The 25,000-nt window shown below is 39.0% G+C and overlaps 1 protein-coding gene across 1 annotated transcript; it reads right to left on the minus strand.

Moving 5' to 3' along the window:
• Positions 1 to 6,899: 6,899 nt before the first annotated feature.
• On the minus strand, positions 6,900 to 24,992 carry LOC120788006. The gene is given in 22 exon segments (XM_040123442.1): positions 6,900 to 6,916; positions 7,064 to 7,126; positions 7,520 to 7,609; positions 7,708 to 7,723; positions 7,864 to 7,983; positions 8,281 to 8,541; positions 8,905 to 9,171; positions 10,155 to 10,457; positions 11,399 to 11,671; positions 12,241 to 12,273; positions 12,633 to 12,727; positions 16,139 to 16,150; positions 17,289 to 17,670; positions 17,940 to 18,127; positions 18,129 to 18,222; positions 19,519 to 19,818; positions 20,019 to 20,294; positions 20,438 to 20,710; positions 21,082 to 21,348; positions 21,563 to 21,598; positions 21,944 to 22,026; positions 23,731 to 24,992. Coding segments are annotated over 19 exon segments (3,306 nt in total). The 5' UTR covers positions 21,981 to 22,026; positions 23,731 to 24,992; the 3' UTR covers positions 6,900 to 6,916; positions 7,064 to 7,126; positions 7,520 to 7,536.
• Between the last annotated feature and the right edge of the window lie 8 nt (positions 24,993 to 25,000).

Raw genomic sequence — 25,000 nt, forward strand, 5'->3', positions numbered from 1 at the left:
GCACAAACACCAAGTGAATTAAACTGCATTCCGACCTACAGTTACCTCTGGTGTAATTATCAAAGATGACCGATGTTAAGTATAAATGTAAGGTTAGACCGGGCAGATGAGCAGCCAGTGTTAAATGTTTGTACCTTTGGTGGAAAGTGGATTCACGTTGTAGCAGTTCAAGCTCCCCTCTGGATCATCACGCTAACTCCCCTTGTCAAGTCTTTTGAGCCGAATCGAACGAACTCTGACACCGCTGCATTCTTTACCTCGTCCACCTATAAAAGGAGGATGTTTTCAATATTAATCAATCTGTTACAAATATGGTTCCACTGTTTCCAACTGCTCCGCATAAAATTGTTTATACTGCACCATTTCCAGTGTCTTCAGGACCACTGATCAATTCGGAGATACAAACATCATCTACAGGTCAATGAAAATCACGACAAAGAAAAATTTAGTCACTTAATCTCTGTGATCTGAAATAAAACGTTCATATCTAAGAGTGACTCTGGGCATAAATTCCAACGACTGGTTTGTAGGAAGAATAGCCTTGAAAAACTAGGTCCAGTCTTATGGATTGCAGGATTAAGAACCAGCAGTGATATTAGAAACTGCATTTAGGACGGCTGACCTTCAAGAAGAGAAGAATATACATGCTCCTGAGTTATATCCTGGTTGACCGGTTGGTCCTAGTCGGTGCTCTGGGTGCGCCTCACACGTGGGAATCGCAGGAGAATGATCATCCTCACATCCAGCACTGAAGCACTGAAACTCAAGCAAGTGAAAAGCCACAGAAGTTGTTGGGGGGGAGAGACGCTACATTTCATATCAGTAAGATGAGAAGATTTCTCTAGCTCCTGAGCTGATCCCTCCTTCCGTCAAGGCTCACACAAATACACTAAAAGTCGGTTTCAGTAGAGCGCAGGCCTCCGCCAAGGCCAACGTCAAACAACATACACCAGGCTTCGGAGAAAAAAAATTCAAATTCACAGTAAATGATACAGACGTGCCCCAAAATGTAATGGGTTCTTCCCTGGCCCATGCCCCATCCCTCCAACAAGTTCGGTGCAAATTGGTTCAGTACTTTTTGTGTAATCCTGCTGACAAATAAACACTCTAGCAAACCAACAAACAGACAGAAACGGGTGGAAACATAACTTCCTTGGTGGAGCTAATACCTGTCCGTAGTGTTTTATGATTATAAGCAGCGATTCAAAAATTGTAAAATGTATGTATTGGAAGCCATCAGGCTACAGTGCTGCAATATGTTGGACATTACCACAATAACTAGTTCTTGATTGAACTCCTGAACCTGTTAATTCACAGTTTGATATTCCTTCAGCCAGTTCTGAGCAGATGTGGTGTTTAAGTAGTACTGCAGGCATACGTTGAATTTGGAATATAGCAGGGAATATAATGCTGAAGAGAGATGAAAAGGGTAGTGGAGGCCACATGGTACATCAGGCTGTGGTTAAAACAGTCACTTTAATTTCCTTCCTGTAGATAGGATCACCCTCTGGGCTACTGCTGCGTCTGCAACGGTCAGCGTTTCTGGATGCTGCAAGGTTGCGTTGTTGCATAAAGTTATGAAAGTCTGGGCTTTAGCTCTAGCTGAGCCTTTTTACGTAACTTAAAGACAAATAATTCCAGTCATGCGTACATGTGTCAGGGCAATCAGTATCAGTCCATATCCAACTTTCAAGATTTATTACTACCACAAATTAAAACAATAAAAAGTGAAAAATCTTTTACAAGTCATAACAGGACACTATTAAGCAACAGTTGTTTTCCACAACGGCAAGGTCATGCAGGAATAGTATTTGACTGAGATAATTTATGTAGAGACAAACATAAAAATATTCAATACCATTTAAAGTTTAGCGATTAAATAATAAAACAAAAACTTTTTTTTTAAAAGTTTTTTTTCATATAATTGACTGTCCAACTGCACAAAATACTTCACTGCCACGTCACTGCCAAAACATCAGGGTGGATTTTTCATGTTGTCATCCATTCCTCTCTTGTTTTGTTGATGATGTGCATCTTTTTATGGACCTGGAACAAAATCACAATAAGCAGCGGGAAAACTGAGACATCCTATCTGACATTCTACAGTACATCATTTATATAATTTAAAACAGACGAGGAGGACAGAGTACCAAAAAAACATCACTTTTCTACAGCTTCCCATACATTATAGTACTTGCTTTGATTGTTAACATAAAAAGTTTACATCGTATCACTTGTAAACGTACAAAAACTTCCCTAAACTGAACCTTCATCATGATAAGGGTCAATATGCGACTGTGCTGTCTTTGAACACGGAATGAGAGAAAAACTGGGACTGACACTGATGAAAAGTCCAGGTATGGTTCATTTGCTCTAGAGCGAATTGGGACTCATTTACACTTTAGCTACACTATTTTTTTTTTTTTAATAACACTAAAAAATTGCATAGACCAAAAAGGATATAAAAAGAAAAAATTCAATGAAGCATGCCCTTTACAGTGATGTTTACTGCGTTGCTGAAGTCGCCTGATCCAGTCTCACACCAGTACACTGCATTACTGGGCCAATAATTATCGATGTTGCACGTGGATCCAGTCATTCTCCCCCAGGAAGAGCAGTGTGACAGGTATCCACTCTCAGAAAACCTCATCACTCTCCACTCAGTAGTAAAATCTGAAAAGCACGTAAGGAGGAGTAAAACAGAGAACAGAGTTATTATAAGATTTTTTCAAATAAACAGTGCAACAAATAGTTTGGTTTATTGCGTTTTAATCTTTTTAAATTTGTTGAGCATTAAAAACGTCGCAACAAGAAGCAGTGCTTTGGCAAAAGTGACTGTTTAACATACTCTCACAGTTTTGTTCTATTTTGATAGAAGTCAGTGTGCAATCACGAATGCATATGAAGAGGTTTTTCTTCCAAGGACTCTTTGCCACACTTACCAATTTTGTGAATACTGACTGAGTGACTGTACTCTGTGTAGTAAACTGGGTTTCCTCTTCCTCCTCTGCACCAGTAGTGCAGTCCTTCCTGTGAGATACTGACACTTTGTCCACTTGGGTGGGAACCCGCATCTTGTCTCGTCAGAGGTTCAGAGGTTTTTCTTGCCTCTGTACCGATAGTGATTCCAACCAGATGATGACGGGTTCACAGAACGGGTCAAGGCCACACTGCCCCCTACTGGAAGGGCTCTTTTGCCAGCACTCAGGTCAACACTTGGTCTGTCTGCTGGTGTAAAAAAATAAAAATAAAAAAACATTGCTACTGTCCCTGTGATTTAGTGGAATTTCATGAACTTAATTAAAATGGCAAACAATCAATCTCATTCAGTCCTCTGCAACAGTAAACATACAACATTGTCTACAAAAAGAAAGACCTCCTCGCACCTATGGGTAATTATTGTGCGTAGATGCAGTGTCAGCTCAGCCTGTCTCACCGTTTCTGTTGTGTCTTAAAGCAGAGAGTTCTGTCACTCAGCAGGGAGCAAAGACTTTACTGCTCGTCCCGATCGCACCACCACCACACTCTTTGCTATATGGCAGTGTCCTTAAGCTGTCAGTGCTCACTCCTTTGCTGCCATGCCCGTTGCCACGCTGCCCTGCTAAAATCTGCACTGCAACTGATGCAGTCACCCGCTACTGCTGCCGCTGCTCACAGAGAATTTCGTACCCCCTCACCTCCGGTCCAGCATGAAAACTTCGGCCCCGAGTCTCTGTTGCCTCACAGGTGAAAAATGTTATCATTATTGTCACTCGCCACTACCTGCTGTGCCGACGGTGGTGTACCATCGTGATGGCTGATGAGGTCAGAGCCTGGAGGCCAAATATAGACTCTGCATTCACAAAAAAAATTCTCCACTCCACATGAGTTGGCCGACTGAACTTCTAGTCTTGAGTTTAGGGCAGGAAGATATACTGATTTAATGCCAATAATTGGAATTTTGTTTCTGTGAAATGTCTACATTGTAAAAATCGAGCTATTACACCACGCACAGATAGGTGACTTTTGGTCAAAATATAATGTAGACAGCTGACAACATCAGCTGCCCTGAGTCATGATATTAGATGTGCCCATACACTCACCCTATATGCACACACGCTGCAGTTTGCATGGCTGCTGCGTGTTGTATGGCTACCTGGCTCTAGCTATCTCGTACTGAATTCAATGGTAGTAGGAGTTATTTGACCATCAAGAGGGACACCCTGAAAAAAGGCCCACTCAGTGACTAGCAGTGAAACCACAGAAGTAAACAGGGCAGTATGCAGATTCTCTATTCTTTTCTTCCTCTGGATTATGTCGATGATAGTGCAGTAATTATCTCAACATGGCTACAAGTGACAGTAAATTTGATATCTTACCTGATATAGATTTAGGATAGAGTGACCGTATTACTCTGTTTCGTAAAAAATTTCTTTAGCCCTCGTGGCGACCGAAGCACTGATAATCACCACTCAAGTCTGCCGTTAGTTTAAGTGAGTAGGAGTTATTCGTACTGAAGGAGACAACTTGTTGACCCTTGCAGCTGAATCTGTAATGCCAGTCGGCGTCATTTCCTTCTCTCATGTCACATATGAAGGTAATGGACTCTCCAATAAATAAATAGGATGATTTGGGTTCAAGGGTCAGCTCAGCGTCTACAACCCAACACAAACATTCATACAACAGTCCACAGTTAGAAAATCTACAAACCAGAAGTTTGTTTTAGAAATGTGCAGTTTCTTCCTCTAAAGCGCCACTTTATTCATATACTAATTTGTTGTGAGTTAAAATGAAATGATACATGCATTCATAACTCTATAAAAAGATGATCAGCAGTGATAAAGTGTACAGTCTTGTGTATAAAGATCCATATTGAGTGATAAATTAAAAAATAAAAAAAAAAGAGAAAAAAGAAAATAGTCCAATCACCTTCAGCGTGTCCACAGCACAGGAGTGTATTCAGCGCTAAAATAAAGATCGGACATTATCAAACTGGGTAAAACATTAAATGCGCTAGAGGGAGGTGGGTAGAGTAGCCAAAAAGTGTACGCAAGTAAAAGTGTTGTTACTCTGTAACAGCAGGTACTCAAGTAGAAGTACTCATCAAAATAATAAATGAATTAATATATGAATAAAGAAAAGAAAAGAAAAGAGTTAAAATATCAGCACGCTACTGTCCTCTTTCCCACATCTTTTATTAAGATCGCAAAACCAAGTTTACAACATTTATTCATAATCTGTATAACTTAATATACAGTATATGTAGAGAACCTGCTTTTCTTTAACATTTAAATGAATGGAATGAAAATATTTCAATCAGCATTACGCTCAATATATACATTTTTTTTTTTTTTTTGCTGCATTCTCTCTTTACATATAGCCATGTTTTTCATTTTACCCATCTAAGTTATTTGAACTTTCTAGATGTTCCCATGACTTCTGTTTGACTGCCAGTTTTTGTTGCTGAAGCCACATTTGCCTCCTGACCTGTTGCCTGTCTGACTACAAAGTGAAGTGTCTTTTAACTGAGCCCTTTTATAACTGCTGTGTCTGTAGAAGTTCAAGTTCCTGCTGCTTTATAGCACAATTTAGGCTGATTTGATATATAATTAATGACGACACCATCAATTGGCCTACTGATTGTGCCGGCAAGAAAACCAAGGGAAAGAAAGGAACAAAAATTTCACCTCAAGACCAGACAATCTTTGGTTCACTATGTTGAGTGTAATACACTGGGTCACCTCCTCCAGCTCTACACACATATCCCGCTGTGTGTGACTGAGCACGAACAATGTAGGAATCCTGTGCAGTCCCCTTGCTATCACGTAACAGCTCGTAGCTGTAGGAGTGTTTTGATTGGTTGGGAACAGCCTTATACCAGTAGAACCACCACCCTGCAGATGGGACTTCAACCCTGCAATTCAGAGTTACCGAAGCTCCAGGACTCAGCCAATATTCTACTCCTATTTGACATGGAGAAAAAGCTTTCTCAAATCCGGGCTGCTTATGTTTCTACTTCATGGTCATTCATTAGCTTAGATACATAAATGCGTTCGTGCAAAATAAAATCTAAAAACATGTCTCTTGCCTCATCATGTTAAGATTATTTTTGAAACCAGAACCACAGAGGAAACAAGCCAAGCTGCACTTGTGCACGAGTGACAGAAATTCCACCTCACAGCTTCTCTTTACAAATATAGTACAGAGATGTGTTGCTTCAACAGCATGAAGTCATGAATTTAGACGGCGGCATCATCACACCGACACCAGAGCTAATGTGTACACACGGAGTAAGCTGTCAGGGTATCCGACATTTCGTAAAGCTCGACTTTACTGGAGCACCGAAATAAGAGGGAAGATTACAAAACAAATTACACAGGCTGTGTAAAGCAAATCACAGAGAAGTAAGAGAAACAGTAATGAGAATTTACTTTCGGAACAAAACTTTAATGATGCATAAGGAGTAACCAAGCTTTTAAAAATACAAACAAAAAAACAAAAAAAACAAGCTAAATCCATCCAGGTGAAAAGAAAATTAACATAGCAAAGAGAAATTCTTGTTATGTGTAACAGGGTATAATAAATTAAATGTTCCAAATGTGCAAAGCTTTTTTTTCATCTAACACTGAAAAAGATGCTGACTTTAAAGGCTACAACCTGGGTACTGAAGCTGGAATATTTCAAACTGTTACTTTTTGCTGCTGTCGACAGCAGCTTTAAAACCTGAAGCGCCAAAATACGGTGCACTCAATGTTATATGTGATCATTCGCTGTCTTTTCGACAAGTAAAACACAACATTAAATTCATATGTTTCCTTCAAATGAATTGCTATTAAATTAACTGTAGATGGTTACAGTGTATAAAAGCTACAAATATCGCCAGTGTAGTTTTCATGTTGTCATCCATTCCATTGGTTTTGCTGATATCTCTTTAGGTCTGGGAGGAAAAAGAAATGTCATTCAAAAATTAATGTCGCTTTTTCTGTCATTTTACTCCCAATAACAACCCATTTAACTATATGTAAAATAAACCATTACAGTGACTAAACCCAATATGCACGTTATGTTATCGCTGCATTATTACCACGAGCTCTTCCTGGTTTCACTTCAGAATAAACAGTTTCATCAGCTGCTGCAGGAGTTGATTCTATGAATGGAGATGATAAGATTGAAATGTTAAATAAATAAATAAATATAAAGAAATGAAATGTGGCATGCCCTTATGTTTACGTATATGAAAATTAAATTAATAATATAATCGACTTGTCACCAAAATCTAAATCTAAAAGCCTTCATATATGTATACTGTGTGTAGGATGTGACACTTCTCTCCTCTTTGTTATTCTTCCCTGTTAGAAGGATCACATGAATGAATGAAAAGACAGTTTCCTGTTATTTAATTTAAGGGATTGTCAATCATTTACAGTTCCCCTAAATCATTTCAGTATCTCTAATTGCTCCATGTTAAACAAAAAGGTATATGCTGTACCAGTTTCAGTGTCCTCGGGGCCTTTGATTGATTCATAAAGACAAACATCACCTTCAGAGTAGTGGAAATCAAGCCGGGGTCAGATTCTGGTCCTGGTTGATCATGTCATCTGTAGCAGAGCTCTGATTGGTGCTCTGAGACCTGGCGGATCCAACCCCCCCCAACATGTGTTAGAATAGATTTAATTAGGAACACGTAATACACTGCTATGCTCAAAATGATAGGAGTGTTGTACCAACCTGATAAACCCTGAATCTGCAAAAGAGACATTTGCTGTTACGTGGTTTTGTATTGCAAATTGTTCTATTGTTGCCACAGTATATTCAATTACATCAGACTACTGATCTGCTGACATCTGTCTATTCTGATCAAATACCAGAAGGAAAAGATCTCACCTTTTGACTTTCTGCAGCAAAACAGCAGCAGCAGCAGGAGAATAATCAGTAAAATTCCAAAAACCGACCGAACAACAATCAACGGCAAAGGGAGTGAAGAGATTTTAGGCCTGGACGCTGCTATAATAAATAATCTATATTATTTCTTTGACTATTTTCTCAGATTTTCCATAATGCTTTACAAAAACAGGTTACATCAAGTCTTAGTAACAAAACTCCAAAAGTATGAAATGATTACTCATGCTGATCATGTGTTTAACTTGTGTCTTTATTTTTCATTATGAATACCATATAAAGCCATTTCCCACACACACAAACTAACAGGTCAACTAAGCCAATTTCTAATACACTGATTACTTTTCCATCTCAGATTGTAGAACATCTTACAAAATAAATGCTTAAGTCAATCATACTCACATTTTACTGACATCCAACTCTCTGGTGACGTCCAGGTCCTCCGAGCCTGTAGTGAATCTTTTCGTTCACATTTATAAAAGCCTTCATGTGACTTTGACACTGCAGGGATAGTCAGCTCCCGTCTAGTATCATTTTGGATGAGTTTGTCATTTTTATAGAAAGACACATTAGTTAAAACATCTTCTGGTCTCAACTTGCAGCCAAGAGTAACAGACTCTCCCTCAGCCACAGGACGGACAGGGCTCAGCAAGATAATATCATCTGTGAAACAGAATATGAAGTTTTATTCAGAGATCAGCTGTTTCAAGTTTACATACTGTACATTGATTGGAATAGATCACGAGTATTCAATCGTTTTCAATCTCCTGTAACGATAGAATCGGTACACTGGCCTGACAAAGACCTGGCATTTAGCTTGTGCACGTACAAGTGTCTTCAATGTACAAAGGAAGTGAGTGAAGCCAAAAAAAAAAGGGAAGGGGGGGGACCCCACACACATGCAGTATTCAATGATGAAGACTGACATTTTATTTTCAGACTATAAACTCAACCTACCATGGATCAAATCTACAGTGTACAGGATAAATTACAAGAGACAAGAAAATAAAACTGATTAAAACTCACAGTTTCCAGTGATGTTGACTGCGTTGCTGAACTCTCCTGATCCAGACTCACACCAGTACACTGCATTACTGGGCCAATAATTATCCATCTTGCACGTGGATCCAGTCATTCTCCCCCAGGAAGAGCAGTGTGACAGGTATCCACTCTCATAAAACCTCATCACTCTCCACTCAGTAGAGTTTCCCTCACAGCTCAGTGAGACGGAGTCATACTTGAAGTGCTGCACTCTGTCAGGACTCACTGTGAGAGACGCTGATGGATGAACATCTAAAAACAACAAGTATAAAAGGGTCAAACCAACCACAGAGACTTTAGAATTAAGAGAGAACAATGCAAATATTCCTTTTTAAGCCTTTATTGAGTGATAAAAACATCAGTAGCAAAACTCTGCAACGAGATGCAGTGTTTTGATGAAACGATGAGTGTTTGGAACATACAGACCACATGGATAGACAGCAGAGAAATGAATTATGCTGATAAGTGGTTTGAGGTGTTTCATAGATGCTTTTCTACTCTCTAGTTTTACCTGCCCTTCAAACAAACAGAGCTGTGTATTTCATATCAAAAGATTCTTCATGTCCATGCAAAAGTGTTTTCTTCTTCTTCTTCTTTGTCTTTGTTGTCTCAGATTTGTAGCGGTTTACCTTGTCTGTACCTGCATTGCTGTCTGCTGACGTCTTTTTTATTTTGTTTTGTTTTTTGTTTTTTTGCCAGGTATTGACTGTTGAGTCAGTCTGTGCACCTGCCTGACCACGGACTAAAGTCTGAAACTACACCTGTCCTGTCTGCTGGGTGAGTAAAAGCAAATGAGTAGAAACAGAAGGATGAGCTCAAGTATCCAAAATAAAAGCACCCATTGAATACTTCTCCCCTATAACTGTCACAGTGATAGGTGGAAACCTTGAATCTCTACGTGTGTGTGGTTTTAATGCTTTAAGATTAAATGAAGAAAAATAAGGGGAAGGACAGAGGGAAACAAGGAGAGGAGGACATTAATCCCAGTCCAGTATTGAAAACCATCCAACATCAACATTTTGTTTATTGAGTGGGTTGGAAAACGAATGTGGTCTTGATGGGAGAAAAAACACAAAAATACATTTCTTCCTTACATTTCTTTTCAATGTAAAAGGCAATTTATTTGCCAACATGGAGGATTGTTTTTAAAGTTATCTTCGTCAAAGACAAAAACTTGGATTAATTCACGTAATGACCTGCTTCTTGAAAAAAAAAAAAAACCCCAACAAACTCACCTCCAGACCAGACAAACTTTGGTTCACTATATTGAGTGTAATACACTGGGTCTCCTCTTCCAGCTCTACACACATATCCTGCTGTGTGTGTCGGCCCATGGACGATGTAGGAATCCTGTTCGGTCCCGTTGGTGTTACCAGGTAGCAGCTCGTAGCTGTAGGAGTATTTTGATTGGTTGGGAACAGCCTTATACCAGTAGAACCTCCACCCTGCAGATGGGACTTGAACCCTGCAGCTCAGAGTTACTGAGGCTCCAGGACTCGGCCATAATGGAGACACAGTCAGGACAGGCCAGGATTTATCTGTTGGGAAGTTGTTTATTATGATGTTATTATGATGGGTTCTTGCCTGTCAAACAAACACAAGTGAAAACATAACCTCCTTGGCAGAGGTAATGAATTTTTGGATTTTCTCTCCTGTCAGCAATCAGTTTACTTGCTGTTCAGTTCAGAGCAAAGACAAAAAGTTCATTCAAGTCCCTATGAGTTAGGTCAATTTGAATGACTGAAAATTGGTTAATAATAATTATCATCCAGCGTCGATGATGGAGCTACAACTAAATGTCCCATGGCCCAAATACTCACATAAATGTCTTCCCTTTATATTTTCTTTAATATGTTAATAATGAATGAATTGGTTATGTTTCAAATGCCACAGTGCATTTGAACTCTGACTGACTTTACTGATCAGTCCTGATGGTTTCACCAATTTTCACGGAAAAAAAAAAAAGTTTTTATAGCATTATTTAGACACAGATAAATTCAAAAACATAACATTGTGACTTTGAAACACTGAATGACAAAGTGTGTAACTGAAATGTATTTGACACTGTAAAATTGATGGGATCACTCCATTCTGTTAAGGAATACAAGTCCATTTTCAGTCTACTCTTACACATGTAGTTTCCACCGCTGGAAACAGATGCCTTGATAAACCAGTATTCACTGAATTCTAGGTTTTTTTCTGAGCTGGTTGTTTTTCATTCATATTCCCACTCAGTGTCTCCACCACCCTGGATCTCACATCTTAGCGTTATCATCTCCCCAGTGAACATCACAGACCAGCTGGGTTGTCGTGTTATAACAGTCTCGTCAACAACTGTTCCCACCAAATATACACATTGTGGAGAAAAACAGAGATATAAAATCAACAGGGAGAACATCATAGTTTTTACTGTAATGGTAATTACAGTAATGCATGCCATTTTAATTTGAAAAATGGCATAAGAATTGACTAAACTCACCACATTTCTGGATCAGGACTTCATTGCTTTTTTCTGTAAAAAACACTGGTTCTCCTCTTCCTCCTGTGCAGAAATAGGTGCCTTCTTCTGAAATGCTGATAGTGTGGTTTGATGTACCACCTTTTATGAACTGAGCCTCAGAACAGTCAGAGGTACGTCGGTACCATTCAAATACCCAGTCAGCAGAGCCATCTACAGAGCAGGCCAGTGTCACACTGCCCCCTGCTGCTATAACTGTCCTATCTGCTGTCAGAGTGGCCTTAGGTACATGTTCTGTTTAGGTTAGAAAAACAATCAAACGAGAAAGTTATTGTAATGGAAATCAAAAATGTATTTGATCGTTTTTTTTGAACACAGTGGAGACCAACGTATGTCTCTGTCATGCATAATGTTTTGTGCAAGTTATCTGATTTCACCCAGTGTAGCCTCTTTGGCTCCGCATGTTTATGAATCGACACAAAAACATGACTCACTCACTCCAAACCACAAATTCATTTAGATAGACAACATTTTGATGGATGGATAAATTTTCTAGTAATGTTAACAAAATAAGAAGCTTTCGTACAGGGCCTCACACCAAATGGTTCCATACAAGTCTCCATACACAAACATGCATACAACACTGCCCTGGTAAGACAAATACCCCCCAAAAAAAACTATGTTTTGAAGAATATGCAATTTCACACTTTTGGGAATTAGTTTAGTCATTTCATAACTTGTATTGATATATGAAGTAAAATGCTACATACATGATTGAAGGTGATTAAGGGATGTGATTAAGAGTGATATAGTTAAATAGGATATATAATATGTAAATGATAGTAACAAAAACAATTGCTCACCTTCAGCCTTTCCATAGAAGCGTGTATTCAGCACTAAAATAAAGATTGAAACTTCATCAGACAGGGTCAATCTGACAGACAGTCAAAATTATTGCACATCAACAAATTTCTCAGATGATATTCTGTAAATTGCTAAAGAGGCAGGAAACACAAACAAACCTTAAAATGAAATATTAACTAAAAAAAATAGCTTTATGCATAATGCATATACCCTAGACCATATACTGCATATGCATTGTACAAATATCTGTGCAAAATAACTAGTCCAGGCCAATCTGAACCAAGCCTAATTAGCAACCAACGTCATGTCTAAAAAGATACTGTGTTGATCAAAAAAACACATGATTCTGCCTCAGAAAGTCACAGAATTGGAAAATCACTAATGTACTCACAGAATAATGACAGCACACAGAACAAAGTGTGCCCCATGTCTACATCCAGCACTGACACTGTCGTTGTGCTTCCAAGAAATGTTTCCACTGTGGATTGTTAATAAGAGAAAGAGAGAAGGTTGTTGCAGAAGAAGAAGTTACATTTCATATGAATTTTCTCTCCATCTCCTTCAGAGTATAGCTTATGTGTTCTTCCTTCCGCTTCACACAAAACTCAGACAACTACAGTGGCTTTGACCACAGAATACTTTGACATTTTTACTCTTCCTGCAAAAATATATATCAGTTTGTGTTTTGTGCAAAGGCCCACTGCTCTTGCATCCACAATGCCTGTATTGTCATGAGATGTGTGTCGTGTGTATCTACAGTACGTATGATAATACTGTTCAGGCATGTACAGTAAATCCTCTACATGTGTGCTTAATACTCTCCATAGTGAATCTGATATAAAATGCGGCCAAAACTTTTCTCATTTCGTGCTTGAATTGTATGATCTGTCTGCTCATTCTATGATGAAGCCCTGAATTATACATATTTTGCCTTCTTATCACTCAAATGAGCAATAACAACTGTGGTGGTGATATAATAGCTTCCAACACAGAGAGTCGCAGTGGATATGAAAAAGGTAAATATAGTGTATATATTGTAATATGAAAAGTACCAAATTGTAGCCAACAGGAACACTAGCAGGTGTATTTGAACCAAGAAGTGATGGTGCGTTTCCGTTCTGTCCACAAGACCACAAGTTCAGAAAAACACCTTTTGGAAATTTGCACCTGAGTCCTACCGGCTTTTAAAGAAAGAAACACAACTTTCAAATGATCCCTGCAATGGCCACAGAAAGATCTTAGGATGCAGAGTTTTTCCTCCGGGAAATTACTGAAAGGGTCAGTAAGAGATAAATAAGATAAATTTATCTGACATTTTTTTTCACATACATTTTCCCTTCCAGTATCAGTAAATCGCCTACTTATCTACAGTGTGTAGCTTTAAAAGGACATGAAACCACAGGTGTCATGATCAGTACTCACTGAAATCAACATTTCACACATTCTCACAGTGACTGAGATGCTATTTTAATGTGAAAATGTCCCCAGGTCTTTATCTTCAACAACAAAATTAAGCTGCAGTTAATTTTACATACTGAAATAAAGTTTTTCTGGCTGCAAGCTGGACCAGTACAGTTGTACACAGGCTATGCACCTTTGAACACCAGGTGACTAAATGTAACTAAATACCAATATGTGTTATTAATAAATACCACCTCAGTAATTGCAATGTTTCTATTGACAACAACTGGGTTAAAATCAAGATTTGCAGTTCTTTTATATGCTCATACGCAACGTATTGTGATTCTCTGATATTTGGATAGCAGATAAGCACACAGCTGTTGGACAAAAGCTCCCAAGAACACTGCAAAAGCATGCATGTAGTTTGAAATGTTGATAGCTCTGCTTCTCATAAAACAACTGTAAAAAACAAAACCACAGAGTTACATGTTCTGCTACAGAGCCAGAGTCCTGCCTCCGTTCCAAGATGGACCGTGTCCCCTTGAAATCCAACTACGGTGAAACAGAGGCCAGCTGCTGTGTGTCATCTCACAGTTTGCTACTCTACTTAATCTGAAATATTACCCACAGCTCCCATGTTTGACACCAGAATAAAAAAAAAAATCTTCAGGTTTCAAAGTGGTTTATAATTCTGCTAAAGAAGCAGAATAATTTAATTTAGAAAACTTCATATCTTTGCCAGTGGGTTTTCATCAGGTATTAATCTGAAACAGAATCAAAATATCAGGACTCATTTCTAAAACAGACATGTTCTAAACATCTCGTGTTTAGTTATTATCAGTATAATTAATGTCTTCCAACTTTTAATTTTTCCTTTTCGGCACTCGACGGGACTCGAGGGCTGCAACCTTGCAAGGCGGAGTAAAGATATTTGTGATTCCAGTTGCCTATTTTGCTGCTATCTTTAGAAAGTAAAAGCACTGTAGGGAAATCCAATCAAATAAACAAAACACTAAAACAAACCGTTGTATCTGTTCTGCTCCTGTTGCTGTAAAGATTACTTAGCAACTAGGGCCTTAGAAGAAACAAGCTGAGTGACTGCTTATAAGCATGGGTGGGGAAAAAAGAAGTACTCTTTACACATAAGGATGTGGTGCTGTGAAAGCAAGAATTAAACAGTATCATCACCACATTCACAACAGAGCTACTGCGTTTATAAGCAGAAAAGGATGGTCATATACTATACAGAATGTACAGTGTGGTAGAAATTAGGCCACATGCAATGGATAGAGGCATAACATAGTAATGAAAGCACAATACAGTGAATTCAGAAAGTATTCAGATCCCTTCACTTTTCTCTCATTTCATGTTGCAGCCTTAAGCTAAAACCATTTAAATGATTTTTTTCTCTCGTCAGTCTACACTCAAAACCCCATAATGACAAAGCCAAAACAGAATTTTAGAAATGTTTGCAAATATATTAAAAAGTGAAAACTGAAATATCACTTGGACAGAAACATTCAGACCCTTTGCTATGACACTTGAAATTTAGCTCAGGTGCCTCCCATTTCTCTTGATCATCCTCGACATGTTTCTACACCTTGATTGGAGTCCACCTGTGGTTAAAATTAAATTGCCTGGACATGATTTGGAAAGGCACACACCTGTCTTTATAAGGTCTCAGAGCTGACAGTGCAGATCAGAGTGAGGTGTATGGTCATATATGTAGAACAGAAGCCATGTGTTGAAATAGAGGCAAAGGTGGTCAAAGGTCCTCAAAAGGTGGTCCAAGTATCTGACGTTCAGAGACAGGATTGTGTTGAGGCACAGATCTGGGGAAGGCTACAAAATAATAAAACCCTTTCAATGTTTTATATTCAGCAATAAGTGCTTTAGGTACAGTGTATCCCATTTGCAGGGTCTTCAGAGCAACAAATTCAAAGACACCAACGTCAACTACAAGTCGGTGAAAATCACCTGTTCTTAAAAAAGTCTTCAAATGTCTTTGAGCTGTACTGAAGAAGATGTACAGAGACCAGAAATGACTCATCAAGGAAGGCAGCTTTTTCCCGTTGATTGTGACTATAGACTTGTATATTGCGACATATGGTGGGAGTGGTGCCTATATGGTGGTATAACAAGACGACATACTGGAAGCAGAAAGGATGATAAGGAAGCAGCAAAAGCGGCAAAAGAAACGCACATTCACAGATGCCAGAACAATCCTCATCACTTAAATACAGTGTGCTGCTCCTGTAATAAAACCTGCTGATCCAGAAGAAGAACTCACTGTTCATCTACATCTTTGTGACAAGAAATAAACAACAGGACACTCAGCAAGAATGTTACTGTTAGTTGGTTAGCAGGTGTCATGACCTGCCCCATTAGTTATTCATGTTTGAGGTCCATCTCAATTAAGATGTAGACTATTAAAGGTGCACTAGTCGACATGTGTAGTGGAAATTACACCCATGATTGTTCACTTCACTTTCTTACAAGCCCATTGCACTTGGGGGAAAAATAATGAGATACAATAAGAAAAAGAGATACAGTATAATGTAAAATAGACAAACTATAAAAATATAATATAATTTACCGTTATATACAACAACCTCATAAAGTCTCTCAGTTTGTAACAGTAAGCCTCAACAAAGTTGCCGCATCTCTGATGTTTATCTCCATCAATAATATCTCATAGTGCACTTTGTAAAACTGGCAAATACATGTATATATAAGATTCCTTATCAGAACTGGACATGTGGGTACGTTTATACTGTAAAGTCTTAGCACTCACAACAGAAACTCATAGCATCATAGTAAGTGACTGGAGGTCTTTTTCACCCCAAACAGACCTTCCCATCCGTTGAGCACGTTGCCCTCGGCATATAATTTTTGACCTCATCAACCATCACCTCATTTGTAAATAATGATAACAAATAATGATAAGAAAGAAATACGAATGTATAACACCACGGCTTACTTTAAGAGTACAGCAGTGCTACAACATGTAACCTACAAAGTTACTGCACTATTGCATTACAATATGCATAATGAGCATAAATACAAAAGCAGATTGTCTCAGCAGTCTTGTCATTTATGCAACTGCATACTGACCTATAGCTACGTGAACCTCTCTTCTCTTTAATAATGATGATGTGATACAGTTTTAGCAAAATTTTATTTCAAATGCAAATGACCCAGTAGCTAAATGGCCAATAGCTAATATCTGTACCAGTAGCTGAATCTGGATTCACGTTACGGTAGTCAGACCTCTCCCCGGGATCATCCCAATTTCCTGTAAAGATCCTACAGGGAAAAAAAATAAAGCTCCCTTACTACATGCAAAGTATGTGGATTCCAGTGTAATACCAGTGTGTGAGGATATGTGTGTTCCGGGGCTGTTTTTCAAGGTTCGGGCTCCGCCTCTTAACTCTAAGCGTCGACTTACATTTTAGACAATAATGTGGCAGCGGTTCGTGTTGGACCCTTCTCCTGTTTCAGCATTACAATGCTCCCATGCACAAAGCCTGGTCCATAAAGAAATGGTTTCCGAGTATGGTGCGAAAGAGCTTCATGGGCCTGCAGAGAGCCATAGGTCATTTAACACCTTAGGGATGACTTAAATCATCCAGCCACAGTGGCCGACTAATGCTCTTGTGGCTGAAAGGTGGAAAACCTCAATTCATTTCTTTTTGATGTTTCATATCGTGTGTGCTCACTCCTCTTTCCGACACCTTTGACCTGAATCTGAGATGTGACGTTTCTGTACTCATCTGTCCGTCCACCTGCGGGTAGAAAGTTTTTTACCGGCTTGGATGTGACTCGCTCAGGATTATGACTATGGATGTTGCACGTGGATCCAGTCATTCTCCTCTCCCAGTAAGAGCAGTGTGACCAGTAGTCGCCCTCAGGAAACCTCATCAGTGTCCACTCAGTAGAGTTTCCCTCACAGCTCAGTGAGACGGAGTCAGACTTGAAGTGCTGCACTCTGTCAGGACTCACTGTGAGAGACGCCGATGGATGAAAATCTGAAAAACACGTAAGGAGGAGTAAAACAGAGAACAGAGTTATTATAAGATTTTTTCAAATAAACAGTGCAACAAGTAGTTTGGTTTATTGCGTTTTAATCTTTTTAAATTTGTTGAGCATTAAAAACGTCGCAACAAGAAGCAGTGCTTTGGCAAAAGTGACTGTTTAACATACTCTCACAGTTTTGTTCTATTTTGATAGAAGTCAGTGTGCAATCACGAATGCATATGAAGAGGTTTTTCTTCCAAGAACTCTTTGCCACACTTACCAATTTTGTGAATACTGACTGAGTGACTGTACTCTGTGTAGTAAACTGGGTTTCCTCTTCCTCCTCTGCACCAGTAGTGCAGTCCTTCCTGTGAGATACTGACACTTTGTCCACTTGGGTGGGAACCCGCATCTTGTCTCGTCAGAGGTTCAGAGGTTTTTCTTGCCTCTGTACCGATAGTGATTCCAACCAGATGATGACGGGTTCACAGAACGGGTCAAGGCCACACTGCCCCCTACTGGAAGGGCTCTTTTGCCAGCACTCAGGTCAACACTTGGTCTGTCTGCTGGTGTAAAAAAATAAAAATAAAAAAACATTGCTACTGTCCCTGTGATTTAGTGGAATTTCATGAACTTAATTAAAATGGCAAACAATCAATCTCATTCAGTCCTCTGCAACAGTAAACATACAACATTTGTACAATGTCTACAAAAAGAAAGACCTCCTCGCACCTATGGGTAATTATTGTGCGTAGATGCAGTGTCAGCTCAGCCTGTCTCACCGTTTCTGTTGTGTATTAAAGCAGAGAGTTCTGTCACTCAGCAGGGAGCAAAGACTTTACTGCTCGTCCCGATCGCACCACCACCACACTCTTTGCTATATGGCAGTGTCCTTAAGCTGTCAGTGCTCACTCCTTTGCTGCCATGCCCGTTGCCACGCTGCCCTGCTAAAATCTGCACTGCAACTGATGCAGTCACCCGCTACTGCTGCCGCTGCTCACAGAGCATTTCGTACCCCCTCACCTCCGGTCCAGCATGGAAACTTCGGTACAATGGTACAATGGTACATGTACAATGCTTACAGTAGACTAGCAGGAAAAAAACAGCTCCTAAAGCTACAGTGTGTAATATTTTTCTAATATGCTTGAAATCGCTCCACATCACATCTCAGTGTGGAGAGGTGTGCTTGACAGGCTTCTGTGTACCTCATTTAACAGCCTGGCAGCACTGCAGAGATATCTAATGATCCGGCATTTGTATGTTGACTTAATTCATAAGCAGTGAAGGCATTCATTGAGATCAGAACAGAACACAATATAAACCTACAAAAAACCTGGTTATTCATATTCCTGTGTACAGGATTATAACAGTATCCAGGTTTCTGATCATGTGCTTGCAGGTGCATCTTGATGTGACATCTCAGCCACTATGAGTATACTCAGGTTTCACCATAGCTAATGTATATACATGCTACCATTTGAAAGAAATACAATGTTTATACATATATATAAATTTTTTTTTTTTTTTGCTGCATTCTCTCTTTACATATAGCCATGTTTTTCATTTTACCCATCTAAGTTTTTTTTAACTTTCTAGATGTTCCCATGACTTCTGTTTGACTGCCAGTTTTTGTTGCTGAAGCCACATTTGCCTCCTGACCTGTTGCCTGTCTGACTACAAAGTGAAGTGTCTTTTAACTGAGCCCTTTTATAACTGCTGTGTCTGTAGAAGTTCAAGTTCCTGCTGCTTTATAGCACAATTTAGGCTGATTTGATATATAATTAATGACGACACCATCAATTGGCCTACTGATTGTGCCGGCAAGAAAACCAAGGGAAAGAAAGGAACAAAAATTTCACCTCCAGACCAGACAATCTTTGGTTCACTATGTTGAGTGTAATACACTGGGTCTCCTCTTCCAGCTCTACACACATATCCTGCCGTGTGTGTCGGCCCATGGACGATGTAGGAATCCTGTTCGGTCCCGTTGGTGTTACCAGGTAGCAGCTCGTAGCTGTAGGAGTATTCTGATTGGTTGGGAACAGCCTTATACCAGTAGAACCTCCACCCTGCAGATGGGACTTCAACCCTGCAGCTCAGAGTTACTGAGGCTCCAGGACTCGGCCATAATGGAGACACAGTCAGGACAGGTTTGGGTTCTGTTGAAGAGATTTTTCCAGAATGAAAACATGTTAGCATGTTTTGTAGGGGGATTACATGCATTGTTTGTATCCTGCCTAGTTGACATTACTTCTTTATATCTGTCCACTATCTCGAAATAATAGAAATATGAAGGTGTACTATATAAGTTATTTCACAATTTTACCAAAAACCAAGGATGAAATATGAAGTGACTCACTGTCAGATACTGTCAAACTGAAGGAATTGCTCCACTCTGTTGAAGACTGTTGTGCACTTTTTATTCTGCCCCTACACTCATAGTTCCCAAGGTGGGATGAAGAAGCCGAGTCAATCCTGAATTCGTTTTGATTTGGAGGTTTGTATGAGCTGGTAGTTTTCCATTCATATTCCCACTCAGTGTCTCCTCCCTGGATCTCACATATAAGAGTAATCGTCTCACCCCTGAATATCTGGGGCCAGTTGGGTTGTGTAGTCAAACTGACCACATTGGAAACTGTTTACACCGCAATAAAAAAAATCCAGATGGGAGACAAACAGAAATATATTAAAAAAAAAAAAAAACCAAGGAAACCTTAATTGCTTTAAAACTGTAATCGGGAATGCATGTTTTATTCCAAACAAAATGACTACACTCACAAGTTATCTTAATGTTGACCTCTGCACTAGGATGAGTGTAGAAGGTGGTTTTTCCTCTGCTTCCAATGCACCAGTATTTGCCTCCTTGTGAGATCCTGATCACTCGGTCTGGATCTACAGTTACCTTGAAAGGAAAATCATAAGAGCCTGAGGCAAATCTGTACCAACTAAATTTCCAGCCAGCAGGGCCCTCCACAGAGCAGGTCAGTGTCACACTGCCTCCTGCTGGTATGGTTGTTGGGCCTGGTATCAGTGAGGCCCTGGGTTTATCTTCTGTCAAAAGAAAACAAGTTAATTATTCAAATGGGGGTGGCTTAAAAAATAAAAAAAAAATGACATAAAACATGCAATGTTAGGTATGTTTTCATGTTAGGTTAGATACGCGTGAGTTCTCATCACAATATGACGGCAATTTTATTTATAAAGCCCAATATCACAAATAATGAATTTTCCTCAAGGGGCTTTAGAATCTGCACAGCATACGACACCCTCTGTCCTTTGACCCCTTCCACAGTTTCAAGTTATTTAAGTTTAGAGTATAAGACTAAAAATACAATTAGATTAATACTGTACATGTTAACAATTAGGGCAAACATATGATCAGGGCCCGTAAACTTTTTCATGGTAATAAAACGATGACTTACCTGATACAGTCAAAGAGACAATGTTACTGTTTTTAGTACGATATGAGCGCAGGTGGTGACCAAAGCACTGGTATTCACCACTGTGGGCTTTAGATAGAGGTTGTAACGTGTAGCGTTTGTGTGTATTGTGCTGAATAAAGTCTTGGCCATTCTTCTTTATATTGTATGTCCAGTCAGTGTCTTTTCCTTCCCCCATGTCACATAAGAAGGTAACAGATTCTCCGGTAAAAAAAGTGGACCAGTTGGGCTCCAGGGTGAGGACAGCATCTACAACACAACACAAACATTCATACAGCACTACACAGTCGAAAATATAGAATATCAAACTTTTAAAGCACTATTCTAGTCACTATGTATCCAATCTGTGTGGCTACATAGTGAAATAATGAATAAACTGACAAAATAAATAAGAACTGCTTGGAAGTAATACAGTAGGTGGATATTTATCTTCAGTGCATAAACAAAAAAGAAAGAAACTGACCCTGAGCATGTCCACAGTAGAGGAGTGTACTTGGCACTAAAATAAAGATTGAAACTTTATTTTGGACATTATCAAACAAACAAATTATCAATATACTATACAATAACTACAGCAAACAAATGGGCTTTGATCAATGGCAACTATGGTTGTGTAATGTAAGTGTATAAAATGTAGCAAATCACTCAAAAAAAATAGAAAGTATTGAAACATCCTGTGACGATTTAACACAGTCCACATTAAAGTATGCAGCAAAGATCCTTCTTCGCTACCATGATAGCAAGTCTGCTCTGTTCAGAGTTTAAGGGAGACTGAAGAGCTCTCCAGTAGACTGTTCCCACGACATTTTCCTTAAACTGTATCATTACTCAGGGATGTACTCACAGAGAAACCACAGCACAAAGGGAAAAGTCTGTCCCATCCTCACATCCAGTACCAACACGTTGCCATTCTGCTTCTGAGAAATTCTACTTTATAGAAGGAGAAAGATTGAGACAGTAGCATGTTGAGAAAAACCAAGGACTGTGGAGAAGCAGAAGTTCATTTTCATATATCATTTTGCATCAGAGTTTAGCCTGTCCTTCCTTCCCGTTTACACAAAGCCAATCAGGCTGGACTTGACCACAGCATACTTAGTATGGAGCTTAGCATGCATATACACAGCATACTGTATGCACTTCTAATACTTTCCATAGGGAATATGATATGGAATACGGTCAAAACTTGCATTGTATTTAGTGGTAGAATTGTATTATTTGAAGGAAAACACGCGCTTCCTCCACTCAAGATGCTGGCCTGCAGGCACTGTAAATCTTTGCTTCTTAACAGCTGTGGATTAACTTTTCGGCACATCTTCCCTTTTTCAGAATAAGGCCCGGCAATCCAACTACACAGTCTTCTCTATGGACTCTGTTTCTATGTTACTGTTGATTGCACTGTAAACTCAGTAAGTTTTACATTTTTTTAATCATTTTAAATTTAAAAACATTTTTAAAAATGTAAAATTTTAATTTTTTTCTTTCAAGAAGCAGGTCATTACGTGAATTAATCCATGTTTTTGTCTTTGACCAACATAACTTTAAAAACAATCCTCCATATTTGCAAATAAATTGCCTTTTACATTGAAAAGAAATGTAAGGAAGAAATGTATTTTTGTGGTGCGCCCATGTTTTTTCTCCCATCAAGACCAAATTCATTTTCCAACCCACAGTCTTCTCTATGGACTCTGTTTCTATGTTACTGTTGATTGCACTGTAAACTCAGTAAGTTTATTACATTTTTTAAATTTATAGTTTACTATGAAGTTCACTATGAATGTCTGAAGCCATGAACACACGAGACTGACGTTCACTTTGCTTGCTCCTCATGTGCACTTTATGTTTGGTAGCAGCATTGGCAAATACACCACACCCTCATGTTTTGAGGATAGTAAGCACAGCTGAATAAATGCAGTGTTCTTTTGGAGCACTATCGCAACTCTTACCTTTGAAAATACAAATGCATACACAAAGTTCTCTCTCTTTGGCCAGTCGAATGGGATACATGACTGTAGTAATGATCAAAGTTGTGTGAATACACAATTCACTCTTGAACTGATACATTGCCTATCCATTATCCATCTACAGCACGCAATCTTAAAAGGAAAGATGAAACCATGTCATACTCACTGATTTCAATTCAGTACAGCAAGTGTTGGTAATCGATGGGCTTTCCTCACCCAACGATGAAAATTGTATCTGGAAATGTGTTCATCTACTGAATATCACAAAGTTTCTGCCAAAAGCCTTCAGTTACCAGATACCGGAAGTGCTTCACCTTATGAGGAAATTCTGGTTTCGAGCTCAGTCAAAACTTCACCCACAGGAAGTTACTAAGCGTGAGTAAAATTAAGTCTCATGAACAGCAGTGAGCTTGGAGAGACCTGCCCTCTCGTCCAGAGAGCATTTGTCATTAGTAGTAGCACTAACCCAATAGGTTAAAATTAAAACTTTTTCTAGTATTCAATAACCACACACTGTGCCAGTTGCTGAGACTCATGTGATATGTTGTTGAACACTAACATAAGAATTTCTAATGTTAAATGATTTCTGGACCCAAAAGCAAGACACAAACGGAGGCAGGCTGGATGGGTGAAGTGACTCTTTAATAAGTGAAAAGTGAAATTAACTTACAGTCATTAGGGCCAACAAGATGGCAGACAGGAATATAACTGAGGAGCTAAATAAGGAACAAAACACATAATCCAGCGTATGGTAGAAAGTCCACAGGCAGCACTAGGGAGAGAAACACAGACGAGCTGACAAGAAGTGAAGGGAAAAGAGACTTAAATACACTAGTAAAGGTGAAGACATCAGGACACAGGTGAAACTAATTAGGGCGGGGCAAGCAATCACAAAAGGCAGTGGGAAAAAAAACACAAAGACAGGAAGTTTAAGAAGCCAAACACACAACAGGTAAGTGTTTACAAAATAAAGCAGGAAGCAAAGAGTCCAGGCAAAGAGTCGGACAGAATTGTTATGAATTTTCCAGATGATGAGGTGTTCAGATCGTACTCTCCAGTACATAGTGGATTTACATTTGATTTCAAATACATTACACCCCCCCCTCCATTAATAATGGAATGCCTAAATTCTAAATGGGAAGACAACACAGTAGCCTTGGGCTTTGTGCTAAAAGAGAGTATTAAATCCAAATTACGTAATTCTGTTATATAATCTAATAACAAATGAATGGTACAAAATAATAGAGTTTGTCTGATATCGGGATAGCAGAAGTGCACACAATGGTTGTAGAAAATGTTGTCAACCATTTCTCTTCTGTTTCACTGATACAGCTCTGTTTACAAACCTGGAAGAAAACCACAAGAAGGTGAGACATTAGACATTATCCAAGATGTAAAGATGCTTTTATGACATGCTATTATGAGTTACAGCCCATTTAACTATCTGTAGATTAAATCAGTACAGTGTTCAAATTACGTGGCAGCGTTATTACCAAAAGCTGTTCCTGGTTTCACTTCAGAATAAACAGTTTCATCGGTTGCTGCATGAGTTGATTTTCCTATGAATGGAGAGATGATCAGATTGAAACGTTTGCCAATGTTAATGTACTGAACTGACCGGTAGATCGTCAGGGTCAACGTCTCCGATAAGTAAAATGAGAGTATTGTGATGCCACTATTGCTCAAATCGGCCACATAGCAGATTATTATGGCTTTTACAGAGTTTACCGATATAATGAACATGTAAGATAACTTGTTCAGCAAACATACGAAATGTTAAATAAACATACATTACTAAAAACACACCTAATAGGAGATATAGAGAAAAAAACATAAGTAATTACAAACAGCTACTATTTTACAAATATTAAACACATTATATACATTACACTGTGATTAACATATTTTCCAACTTGTTGGACAATAACAACAGCAGGCGA

The sequence above is a fragment of the Xiphias gladius genome, unplaced genomic scaffold, assembly GCF_016859285.1.
Source record: "Xiphias gladius isolate SHS-SW01 ecotype Sanya breed wild unplaced genomic scaffold, ASM1685928v1 HiC_scaffold_97, whole genome shotgun sequence".
Classification (NCBI taxonomy): Eukaryota; Metazoa; Chordata; class Actinopteri; order Istiophoriformes; family Xiphiidae; genus Xiphias; species Xiphias gladius.